General features: G+C 38.3%; 3 protein-coding genes across 4 annotated transcripts in view; 2 read left to right on the forward strand and 1 right to left on the reverse strand.

The window, feature by feature from the left end:
- Positions 1–3,217, forward strand: part of LOC134746551 (probable ribonuclease ZC3H12B) — a 28,499-nt gene extending 25,282 nt beyond the window's left edge. For both annotated transcript variants that reach the window (XM_063680963.1, XM_063680964.1), the window contains exons 3-4: positions 336–568; positions 828–3,217. In XM_063680963.1, the coding sequence (XP_063537033.1) occupies positions 336–568; positions 828–1,923 (1,329 nt within the window). In that variant the 3' untranslated portion in view covers positions 1,924–3,217. The remainder of the gene's footprint in view (positions 1–335; positions 569–827) is intronic.
- Positions 3,215–5,059, reverse strand: LOC134746552 (uncharacterized). Its single transcript, XM_063680965.1, has 3 exons — positions 4,795–5,059; positions 4,569–4,712; positions 3,215–3,845 (listed from the first exon to the last, which is right to left on the reverse strand). The coding sequence occupies exons 1-3, from the start codon at positions 4,893–4,895 to the stop codon at positions 3,215–3,217; spliced, it is 876 nt and encodes a 291-aa protein (XP_063537035.1). The 5' UTR covers positions 4,896–5,059.
- Positions 5,060–7,207: 2,148 nt separating this feature from the next.
- On the forward strand, positions 7,208–11,535 carry LOC134746896 (uncharacterized). The gene is made up of 2 exons (XM_063681468.1): positions 7,208–9,404; positions 11,475–11,535. The coding sequence occupies exons 1-2, from the start codon at positions 7,423–7,425 to the stop codon at positions 11,533–11,535; spliced, it is 2,043 nt and encodes a 680-aa protein (XP_063537538.1). The 5' UTR covers positions 7,208–7,422.
- The last annotated feature ends 1,203 nt before the right edge of the window (positions 11,536–12,738 follow it).

The following is a 12,738-nucleotide window of genomic DNA, read 5'->3' on the forward strand; positions in this document are numbered from 1 at the left end:
GTTTCATATCTAAGAGAAAACCTGTTAATTGATTTTAACTATAAAAATTATATTGGACCGAAACATGTTCGAGCTATTCGACTTAATAATACGTGAGTGACCCGGTTTAAAATAATCTAATACTGTTAATTGATATTGATTGAAATAAAATTTTACAGTTAATATTATCGAATGTTGGAAAACATATAGGCCTTTTGACATCAGGGGCCAATTTCTGGTTATTCCATATATAAATTGATTAAAACAAAACAAGTCCCGCCGTAATAGTTTTGGGCTGTACAAAAATTGTGAAAAATTCATTTTCTGTCGTTTACGTTCCATTTAATTGTCCTCAGGCTAAAATCGAGTTTGCTTTAAAGCTGGGCTACTCGGAGCGTCTCGCGCGCACGGCGCTGCAACGGCTCGGGCCTGACCCGCCACGGAATGAGCTTCTAGCAGAACTCATCAAGCTCGCTTCTAAGCAACCCCCTCGGCCGTTGTCACCGTCGCCGCCTGTGGAGCCCGATCCGCCGCTAGATCGCAGCCCGCTGCGACACATCGTTATAGACGGCAGCAATGTCGCTATGAGGTAAGAAATAGCCATAAATAAGTAACTTTGCCATTAATAATTAACATGATAATGAACTCGTTCAGTCTATAATCTAAGATACTTACCGGTTTGGGTGCGTAAGGTATGCTTAAAGTGTTAGGGACTTTGGAATGGAAACCATTGTGTTGATAAAGTACTCTTAAATCAATTCCTTACTTAAAAGTGGATAAACCACCGTTTAATCGCTTGTCACGTCGCTCTGACACGTACTTGTACTGATGGTCGTGTTTGTTTTCAGCCATGGCAACAAGGAGGTGTTCTCGTGCCGCGGCATCGAGATCTGCGTGGACTGGTTCCGAGCGCGCGGACACAAGGACATCATCGTGTTCGTGCCCAAGTGGAGGAAAGAAGCGTCCAGACCAGACAACCCAGTCGCGGACAGAGACTCCCTGGAAAGACTCGAGAGGGACCGAGTGCTGGTATACACGCCTAGCAGACAAGTCGGAGGCAAACGTCTCATCTGCTATGACGACCGTTACGTTCTCAATCTAGCCTTGGAAACCAACGGCATCGTAGTTTCCAACGATAACTACAGAGACCTCGTCGCTGAAAACCCTGGCTATAGAAAAATTGTAGAAGAACGGCTACTCATGTACTCGTTCGTGAACGACCGCTTCATGCCCCCCGATGATCCGCTAGGCAGGTCCGGACCGACGCTGGACGCGTTTCTCCGAGGCCCGCCCTCTAGGATAGACCCGGCGCTGACGCCCCCGGCGTGCCCGTACGGCAGGAAATGCACGTACGGTAACAAATGCAAATTCCATCACCCGGAACGCCTCGGTCGGCCTCATAAATCCGTCGCCGAGAAATTATCAGAGCGTGCCGCACGAGCGCTCAAAGCTCGCGATCTTCACACGCTGAGTTTGCCGCCCGGCGGGCGCCCGGCTGAAATCAAACGGCCGCTGGCGAGAGCACACTCGGCCGCACCGAGGATATCTGACGCGGCGCTCGCGACGCACTTTGATCGAGCGCAGATGCTTCCCGGGCCTTCCCAGCAAGACACCAACCCCCATCGTAAGCTGGCGCGCCAGTTGACTCTAAACCCTGCCTGCGATCCGAGGTTGCATGCGGCGGCGGCACGAGTGGCGTCCGCTCCCGTAGGCGCAGCCGCGGCACTCAATCCGGGTCCCATGGTCTCTCCCTGCTCCTCTGAAGGAGCCCTACAGCACTGGGAAGCTAGAAGACGCATGCACTTCCATCTAGCCGGCATCTTTCCCGAAGCTCAAGTGGCGGAGGCCATGGCGACGTACCCGGAGGAGACGGACCCGCAGACCATGTGCGCGATCATCCTCGCGCGCTACAGGCCCAGCGAGGCGCGGGTACCGCCACACTGACACACATCGGTTTGAATTAATCGATTTCGAATCGAAATCGAATCTACATTCGAACTCGTTGGATGAGTTATGCACGCTCGACATTCGTTCGCTCGGACCTACGTTATAGTTAGCCCGAGAATGTTAAGTGGATGCGGAATCTTGTTGGTGCGACAAGAAGCACGTGCCAATATCGGTTTTACTACGTCGGTAGCATTTATACACTTTTTACATTCTCTAAAATCGTTTTAGTCGTGTCCTTCTGAGAAGTGTACGGCGTTATTTAAATAGTTTTGTTGTATGAGTAGATCCGAAGGATGTACAAATGGATAAATCTGTAAGGTCGTCCAGTAAACGGCGTTATGGATTATGCGATAATCACTAACATCGAACGCTAAGCGCGCGCCTTGTCATCACATCACTAATAAATCACTCACTCATCACTGTTTACAAATTGTTAATATTCCAGTGAACTGTATCACATTGGAACTTGTTGATTGCAAAAATATTATAGTATTTTTATGTAATCGCAAAGGTTAATCTAGGGTACCTAGATAGACATGAGATTTTATAAAAAAATTGGTACTATGTATCAGTTCAAATCAAGATATTGTAAAATATCAGCTTACTTTTACTGTATGTTTTCCTGGTTGTTTGTAATAGGAAAATATTTTTATATATTTATCAAATAATCAAATAATTTAATTATTTATATATTGGAAATTTCTTAATTGTATTTCTGCTAATAGCACAAGATTTAAAGTTTTTTGTTATGTATAGGTACTTTTATTTTGTGTTACTAGTGTTTCCAACTTGTCACTACTATCTTCTATAAATAACGTAGGTTTAGTAAGTTTTGGCCAGACATCAATGTGGACTAATAGTCACTACTTTATAGATAATACTAATAAAATTAAAAACAAATTTGTTATGTTTGATTTTTATTAAATTGAACTGTTAAAACATGAAATGCAATGCATCGATTGAAGCGTAAGATAAATATATCTATCCACATGCAGTACTGCACAGAGGGATTGAATTATTTATAATGCTTTTGTGGAGTACTGTGTGATAAATTAATGTAATTAGTAAGCCAAGTTTTATCAACAATCAACTACCCAACATTAATAACTGTAGATATAGAATGTATGCTAAAGTTGATAAAATTTGCTGGTTTTCAAAGGTGTTATTTAAATAAATAAGTTTTGGAAACTGCTTTCTTCATTCCTTGTGGAATGTTCATCATAAATAAGCATGTCTTTTTTGACATTATAGCAATTACTCTTATTATAAATAAAGTTTTTTTCTCTTATTATTTGGTATTATGAATTTTCCTTTTTTTTCCCATTTGCACCCTGTTTGGATTATTTGTAATTCTTTTTAGCTTCATATTCTTATAAGCATGTTCAAAGTTCTTTACCTCATTGGTATTTTCTTTATTAATTTTTCCAAAAAATTCTATGAAATCTTGTCCAATGAATTTTTTCTCGACCCCTTTGGTCTCAGTATCAGATGGAGGTACAAAGATTCTGGTTTTCTTAGATATTCGTTTTAGGAGGTAATTTGTTATTTCAGTGTTGTTTGGTCCGTCTGTCATTTTGGTATCTTGTGGTTCACTTTTGACAGTCACTTCTACATTTTGAATTGATTTTGGTTGCATTGGAGCACACATTTTTGCTAATGCTCTAATCTTTTTAGAGATTTCTTCTAGACAATGCTGTTTAACACCTAGACAGGCAGTTTTGACACCGAAGTTGCTGAGAGATAGTTCCTTCAAATTTTTAAGGCAGACAACAGGCACTTCAGCTGTTATGCAGGCTTCTATTATGGGTTGAACAATAGGTTTTGGGTGTACTTCTGAATCAACCATTAACGCAGAGCAATTTTTGCTTACAATAGCTTCAGAGCAATGTCTTAATCCAAATAGCAGGCCGTCTGGTTTTCTGTTAAGCAAAACATTGTTACTTAAAATTCATGAAATAATAACCTCACATTTGGTACACCCTTAACCATAGGGTTTGAGTCTTTACTCAGAAAATTAAGTTCTTAGCTTTACTCATATTTGGTATGACCTTTAACATGGGGTTTGACAGTCTACTCAGAAATACTTAAGTAAGAAACTCGAATCATTTGTTTATAGAAAATTGCAGTTTACCTTTGAAAATAATTGTTTTTTGATTATACCAAAAGACAAAAAAGCTATCTATAAACAGCACACTCACATGGCTTGTGTCATCAAAACACTTGCTGCAGCAATTAGCAACACATAGTTAAGCATACTTTGGGGTTGTGGTGTTTTGTCTCAGTGCCAAGTTGCCATCCTCAAACTAAAAGGTAGCTAATGTCTGCTACTCTTGAAGGAAATTCTGCCTTTTACTTTAAGGATGTCAGCATAGTGAGTGTGTTAACACCGTCGGCGGCAGTAACGCTGTTAGCCTTACTTGCCAATTTAATTTAAACTAAGATTTAGCAGTAAAGCTGTCGTAAGTATCACCGGAGAATATGTTAATATTTAGAACCACTACTAGTGACTCCAGCTTTCTTGAATATATAACGCAAATCAAACGCAATTTATTTGTTTATATTTATTTGTTTATATTTTGTTTATGTTTATTAATATTAATAAAAGGAAGTATTATCAAAAATAGACAATTTTATTTACTTACTTAATCGGTGGTGGCTTTGGCCTTTCTTCTTTAGGTATATTCTTTAGTATGTCCCATTTCAACTTCTTAAATTCCGGAATCTCCACTTTATAATTCCTTAAAGACGCACTTAAATCTTTGGCGTTTTCTTCTGATACAACTGGCCTAAAAACCCAAATGATTTAAGTTAATCATTTAAATTCTCCGTAATAGACTAAAGAACGAATGTTTAGATTTAAATACATACCAATTTATAGAATCCGGGCGGCATAACACATTTTTGATTGTCTTTTTTAATTTCCCTTTGCTAAGACCTGTTGATTTCTTCTTTAAGGTAGCAGCCTCCATTGCGAATAGAAAAGTTATTCATATACTGATAAAAGCCCAACCCAACTATAAATGGTTACTAACAAAAAGTAATAACTCAGAATAAGTATTAGTACCTAAACTTTTATTATGAGAAATACAAATTAAACATAAACATTCTCACATGGGAATCGGATTTGTGCAGAATGCAAATGTCTTACGTCAATGTCAAGTTCGAATTCGAAATTATGCGGTCCAAACCTGAGGTCCAAACTAAAATATTTTAACAAAGTTAATTTCTTTGGTTCCCAGTATTCATGTAAACACAAAAAAATATTATTTCTGTGTAAATTGTTTTTTCTGTAGATCGCAAAATTATTTAAAATATTGTTTATCCTAACAGAATCCTGCAGTTGAATTCTTGTGCATAATTTGGACACTAATACCTATATGACATTTCACATCAGTATTTTCTTGCGCAAAACGCTAGACCTGCTAGACCAGCTATACGCGTGCGCCCGTAAGGGATAGACATAGATGACGCCATAAACGTGGGGATACCATATTGGTAAAAATTACCCCAATATTTGATATCACGTTGGGGCGATTACCCTGGAGGCAAAGTTAGCTTGTTTGACGGTATTAAAAAATTGTTAAATAAAATGTCTATGGGCCGTTTTTTTAGGCGTATAAACAATGAAATACCTCCTATAATTCGCGCAGGTGGTACAAAACTAAACATGTTTAGTAAATAAAACGTAAAATAAAATGTTTTATGGGTTTTAATTTAAAGAAATCACAAATCGCAATCACACCAATTAATGTACACCACATTTAATCTTCACAACATTTGTTTATTTATTTTTTGGAATTAGAAGTACGAAAAAACTTCGAGGTCAAAATTACCCATAAAATTATGATATTTTCATCTGGTATCCCTAACATGATTGTTATGCAGCTAAATTAAGAAGAAGTTTAAAAATGGCTGACCTCAGACTCCTACCTACCTACGTAATTTGGGCGGATAATTTTACAAATAATGTTTTGTTAATTTGCGTAAATAATTGTGATATTTTTATTGAAATCGTTTGATTCTACATTGCTTTGAGTGTAACGTAATTTTACGATGTTATTCTCACATATTGCGTTAAGAGGAAGGTGTAAAATACCGTACTTACGTGTGAAAGGTTATGATCTCATATTTTTGCTCAGAGCGGCTATTACAGCCGATTACAGAACAATTCACCAGTATTTTATCAAAGTTCAAGCATTCAAAACGCTAACCATCGCTATATTTCATAAGAGAAAGCACAATTTCATACAAAACAACGATAATTAAACAAGCAACGAACAAACATGACATGTCACGTACTTATTTGTTTGCCACAACCTCGGTTGTGGCAGCGGTGGAAAAGTGAAACTGTGACAAGGACAAACAATAACAGCGCTTTCTCTGCTACTCCTACTGAAAGATACATAAGACTATCCCGTTCGGTCATTTTCCCCCACCCCTCATGACCAATCCAGTTATACTAGATTCATGGCAAAACGCGTCTTTTGAATCTTCTCGAGGCAGAGGTGTACTGGTGTAGAGGGCCCTCAACACTCATGCGCGAATCGCGGCTTCGCGCATGAGTGTGGAGGGCCCACAAACTACTAAGAAGATACTACGGAGGGCCCTTAGGGTTAGGGCCGGCGTAGCTTTATTTGACGTTCATAAGCGCGTTGTAATATGCCTACTTGAATAATAAACTATAGTTGGTCAAACCAAATTGTCAGTAAATAAGAACAAAAAAACTATACTCATCCTTTTCTTCTTTTGGGTGCTAGTACTAATGTAAGGCAAAGATAGTATGTGATTCTCTCTCACTCTGTCTATGTTTGAAATGTCCTTTGACAAACTCCTCCTCCGTCCCCTTCAGCTCTTTAATTTATCTTTGTTTTCTATAGTTTGTCAAAGGACTGTCTCATTTCAAACATAGACAGAGAGAATCACATACAATCTTTGTCTTACATTAGTACTAGCACCCAAAAGAAAATGATGAGTATAGTTTATTTTGATGGTATTTACTGACAATTTGGTTTGACCAACTATATGTGTATTTTCACTATTTTCCATAGAGGAACAATAATATATGAAATGGGGGAGGGGCCAGATGACCGAACGAGATCAACGAGATGCACTTTTGGAATTTTTAGTAGGAGTAGCAGAGAAAGCGTTATTATTGTTTGTCCTTGTCAGTCTCACATTTTTTCTATTCCCTACCGTTGGTCAAGCATATCTTGTCAGTAGGAAAAGGCGCGAAAATCAAATTTTCTATGGGACTGTCATATATATACTGATATGTGTGGGTAGATGAATAAAGAATCAGTCTTACAACTAGCTTACGTGTATTACTTGCTCCTCCGTCCCAATACATATTTTACATGGCGCAGTCGATTAAATCTACGTGAAATCTGAATTATATAACACTAAATTACGGTCCGTATCCGGTGTCATAAGGAAATTGAGTGTTAAGTGCATAAAATAAGTGTATGTCCTATGTGAAATTAAACTAACCTATGAACAATGGAAGCTGTGTTACAACCACCCGCGCCGTTTCTATTTGAGAACAATATTTCAAGTGTTACTTCGGGAAATTTGAGTAAGGCGTGGCAAAACTGGAAAAATGCGTTTAACATATATTGTGAGGCATGCGAACTTCATAAAAAAGAAGAAAAGGTGAAAACTAATATTTTATTGCACGTCATCGGACCCAAATGCAGAGAGGTATATCAGCAATTTAAAGTGAAACCAACGACCTTGCAGGCGCTTTTAAAAGAATTTGACGATTTCTTTTTGCCTAAAACTAACACGACAGTGGAGAGGCATAGATTTTTCACGAGGGAACAGAAACCACAAGAATCAGCGGAACAATACGTTTTTGAACTTACTAAAATGGCTGCCAAGTGTGGATTCAAAGACTTATGTGATGACCTTGTAAAAGATCGTTTGATTTGCGGTATACGAAATACTACTCTGCGTGAACGTTTATTAAGGGAGCCAGATTTAAAACTTAGCTCTGCGTTGGATATTTGCCGTTTAGTGGAGATGTCGCAGGTGCAAGCCAGTACTATAAAACCAGAATCGGAGACACATCATGTTCATGAATTGAGCACGAATTCTGGTACAAATAGACATGAAGACGTTGAGGAAGCGGTAAACTGGGTAAACAGTTCGCATTGTCCTTGTGGAGCTCGTACGGTGAGAAGTGCGCCCCCCACCCCCGCAGCCGCCGCCCCCGGCTCCTGGGAGCCGCGCGGGCGCCGCCGGCGCGGTCGCGGACGTGGAAGAGGTCGTCGCGCTCCTGCTGCAGTCCCCGTACAGGCGGACAGGGCTCAAAGGCCTGGATATAGTAACGTCTCGACTCATCATTCGCGGTCATATCAAGTATGTTCGAGATGTGGTGGTAATCACGCGTATAACAAGTGTCCGGCATACGGTGTGCGTTGTGACAGCTGCAATGGGTATAATCACTATGCGAAGATGTGCCGGGTGTATGCTGTGGAGGGAGCCTCCAGTGATCAGGTAAAAAGACATAATAATAATACTTCGAGTACTGATTGGTCGGTTACACTTTGTATCAATGATAATTCAATCAAATTTAATATTGATACTGGTGCCGGTGTAAATGTTTTACCTTTAAACAGTTTGCAAAACATTAATATTACAATGCAACAGTTAACGCAAACGTCTATGAAATTAAAAAGTTATTCGGGTGACGGCATCAAAGTAGTTGGCAAATGCTATCTAAAAACATACTATAAGGGCAATAACTATATATTGAAGTATATTGTTGCTGACGTCGATTCTCCCCCGGTACTAGGTCGTGAGGCTAGTGAGGAACTAAATTTAGTAAAACGCGTAATGTCGATAGATGCTAGTAACGAGCACGGCATATTAGCTGACTACGCTGACATATTTGAAGGAATAGGTTGTCTTCCTGGAGAGTACAGGATACGGTTAAAAGATAGCGCGCGTCCAGTCATACATTCACCCCGAAAATTACCCATTGCACTAAGGGAAAGTGTTAAAAACAAATTGATAGAAATGGAAAAACAGAATATAATTTCTAAGGTCGAGGGACCAACAGACTGGGTGAATAGTATGACTCTGGCTAAAAAACCGAACGGTGATTTTCGCATCTGTCTAGACCCGCAAGATTTAAATAAGGCTATAAGAAGGGAGCATTTTCGTTTGCCCACCCTAGATGAAATTACTTCCAAATTATTAGGTGCAAAATGGTTTAGCACTCTAGATGCTAAGCAAGGGTTTTGGCAAGTGAAACTTAGCCCAGATTGCACTGATTTGTGCACTTTTAACACTGCTTTTGGCAGGTATAAATTTTTACGATTGCCATACGGAATATCGTCAGCTAGTGAGGTATTTCACAAAAAACTTTTAGAACAATTTGATGATTTAGAAGGCGTGTGTCAGTTCATCGATGATCTATTGGTCTATGGAAAAACCAAAGAAGAACACGATGAACGATTGCGAAAAGTCTTGGACAGGTGTCGTAAAATAAATATAAAATTAAATAAAGACAAATGTAAAGTTGGCCTAAAAGAAATAAAATACCTAGGTCACAAGATAAGTGAACATGGGGTCTCGCCCGACGATTCGCATGTAGTAGCTGTACGAAATATGCCTGAGCCAAAAAATGTTAAGGACCTAGAAAGGTTTCTTGGCTTAATTACATACGTAGGTAGTTTTGTGCCAAACTTGTCTGATAAGACACACTTGCTACGCCAACTTTTAAAAAAAGATGTGGAGTGGCATTGGCATGAAAAACATCAGCAAAGCTTTGACTTGCTAAAACAGTGCCTGATAAATCCGCCCGTCCTTCAATATTATTCACTGGACATTCCCATAACGGTCTCAGTTGATGCGAGCAAAAATGGTCTAGGGGTTTGCATTTTACAAAATAACTTACCAGTTTGCTATGCGTCTAAATCGCTTAACAAGACAGAACAAGCATACGCACAAATAGAAAAAGAGTTATACGCTTGTGTGTACGCGTGCGAGAAATTTTATGCTTATTTATACGGACGTTCCGATATAATAATAGAAACAGACCATAAGCCCCTAATTTCAATAATAAATAAACCCATAGGTTGCGCACCACCTAGATTACAAAGAATGCTAATGAGGTTGCAGCCGTATACATTTAAACTTGTTTATAAACCCGGTAAATACCTATACGTAGCGGATACTTTATCTCGGGCGTGTGATAACAATAAGGGCGCTGACCTTGACACAGAGCCGCGCGATCATCTGGAAGCGCAAGCGCAGGTGTGTGCGTTGACCGCATGCAACCCGCTCACAGATACACATTTTTTATTAATACAAAAATGCACGCGCGAAGATAACGTACTCCAACAACTGATGAAAATGATAAAAAAGGGATGGCCTATTAATAAAAATGATGTGGATGTAAATATACGTAGTTATTGGGATGTGAGAGATGAGTTGACCTGGTCTTATGGATTAATTTGGAAAGGCACTCGAATAGTGATACCTACTTGTATGCGGGCTGAAATGTTAAAGAAAATTCATTTGAATCACTTGGGTGTTGAGAAGTGCAAGTTAAGGGCTAGAGAAACGATTTACTGGCCTAACATAAATTCGCAGATTGCCGATATGATTTCACATTGTCAGGCTTGTTTATCCTATAGGAGGTCTAACTGTAAAGAAACGATGATTCCGCACGAAGTACCAAATAACCCATGGTATAAAGTTGCGGCAGACATCTTTCATTATAATGGGGAGTCATATTTATTACTGGTTGACTACTATAGTAAATTTATTGAACTTGTCAAGATTAAATCTTTAACATCACAAAAAATAATTAGTCATCTGAAAACGATATTTAGAAGGCAGGGCATACCGGTTATATTTATATCAGACAATGGGCCAGAATTTCGGTCTGAACTTTTTGAGCAATTTTCAAGTGATTGGAAGTTCCAACATATTACATCATCTCCAAGATACGCTCAGTCGAATGGTCTTGTGGAACGAAGTATACAAACGATAAAAAACATATTAAGAAAAACAACTTACACTAACTCGGACTTCAATCTCGCACTTCTCGAATTTTTGAATACACCTATAAGTAATGACATACCTTCACCTGCAGAACTTCTATATCAAAGAAAAATTCGTAGCATAGTACCATGTGCGTCTACCGTGTCTACATCTAAATTTCAGCAAAATATTTTAAAAAAGTTGCAAGATAGGCAGATAATTCAAAAACATTATTACGATAAACATGCTCATGATCTTCCATCGTTAAAAATAGGTCAAAAAGTAAAAGCACTCATAAATAAAGAGTGGAAAAGTGGGACTATAGAAAACATAGTCGGAATAAGATCCTACCTTATTCGTTTAGAAACCGGAAATGACGTAGTCAGGAACCGTAGGCACGTGATTGCCGATTCTGAACGACACAACAATAATATTCAAAACCGGTCCCAATCATACGATGATATTGTCATCCCGAATAACCAGACTAATTTAAATACTAGCTTATCTAGCAATCTGTGTAATCAAAACAACAACTCATATGTTACTCGTTATGGCAGGACAGTGAGACCACCTGATCGCTGGGGTTACACCGACACGCACCGAGGGAACTGCGACTAGAGATGTAAAAGCTATACCAATGTACTACTTAATGTATAAGCTGATTTTGCAAGTATTGTTGTACATTTAAAATAATGAATTATAAGGATTTCTAAATATTATAAATATGAAAAGGTACTTGTCTACCTAAATGCGCTCTGAACAATTGTATAAAAAATAACGTTAATGTACAAGGTAATATAAAATAAATTAATTGTATTATTACTTCAATAGGTTCTTGAATATTCTAAGTATATTGTAAATTTAATAATAGTAATGAATGTTAAAAGTTAATCGAAATTTGATAACAATATACTAAACTACCAAATGTAGAAGTTACATAATACATTTAAAATTAATAATAAATTAATACAACTATTAAAATATTGTAACTAAACAAAATAGAATTTAAAATATTAAAAAACCTAGTTATAGTTAAATAGATTGTTTTAGTGAATAGTAAAATAATAAGCATGTATAATTTTGTAATGAAAATTGCATGTAATCAAATCATCTAAAAATCCCCTAATGGATTTAGCATGTCATTTTTTTTATTGTTTTATTTCCTTTATGAAAAGGGAGATGTCATATATATACTGATATGTGTGGGTAGATGAATAAAGAATCAGTCTTACAACTAGCTTACGTGTATTACTTGCTCCTCCGTCCCAATACATATTTTACAGGACGATATCCCTTCGCGCCTACATTTTTTTAAATTTGCCGCTTTTTTCTACTGACAAGATTTGCTTATTTGTATTTTCGTTTGTTTGGAAAACTTACTTATTTTACTTTACTTTTTATACTTTACGTATTCAGCAGATCTCGCTGTGAACCAGAGGGCCTGCAGCGAACACCGGACACCGAAGTTCGCAAATTGCGGGCATCTTTCTCCTTTACTTCAATTAAGGCACAATTAGAGTTACAGGAGAAAGATCCGCAATTTGCGAGCTTCGATTTTTGTTATAGCCCTGTTTAGTATCAGGTTGTGGCCACAGTACTTTACATTTTACCTACTAGGTACAAAACAAATACGAAGTTGTATGAGCCCATATAGGCCTCGGTGTCCGCAACTCCGCATAGCATCAGGCGGTCGATACGATACGCCGGATACGCTTCTTGTGATTTACTGCCCTGCTTATCGCAAATGTAGTAGGTACTTGCATGAAAAAAATCGTTTAAATAGACCTTGAAATAAAATGGTCAAAGGGTGACGGGTGTCAC

This window comes from Cydia strobilella, chromosome 13, assembly GCF_947568885.1.
Source record: "Cydia strobilella chromosome 13, ilCydStro3.1, whole genome shotgun sequence".
In the NCBI taxonomy this organism is placed as follows: domain Eukaryota; kingdom Metazoa; phylum Arthropoda; class Insecta; order Lepidoptera; family Tortricidae; genus Cydia; species Cydia strobilella.

Coding starts and splice junctions, on each gene's coding strand:
- LOC134746896 (XM_063681468.1), top strand. CDS start 7,423: ATGGAAGCTGTGTTACAACCACCCGCGCCGTTTCTATTTGAGAACAAT. Junction 9,405..11,474: donor TTGCGAAAAGTCTTGGACAG/GTGTCGTAAAAT, acceptor TCGTTATGGCAG/GACAGTGAGACCACCTGATC.
- LOC134746552 (XM_063680965.1), bottom strand. CDS start 4,895: ATGGAGGCTGCTACCTTAAAGAAGAAATCAACAGGTCTTAGCAAAGGG. Junction 4,713..4,794: donor CGCCCGGATTCTATAAATTG/GTATGTATTTAA, acceptor TTGGGTTTTTAG/GCCAGTTGTATCAGAAGAAA. Junction 3,846..4,568: donor CCAAAGCCACCACCGATTAA/GTAAGTAAATAA, acceptor TTTGCTTAACAG/AAAACCAGACGGCCTGCTAT.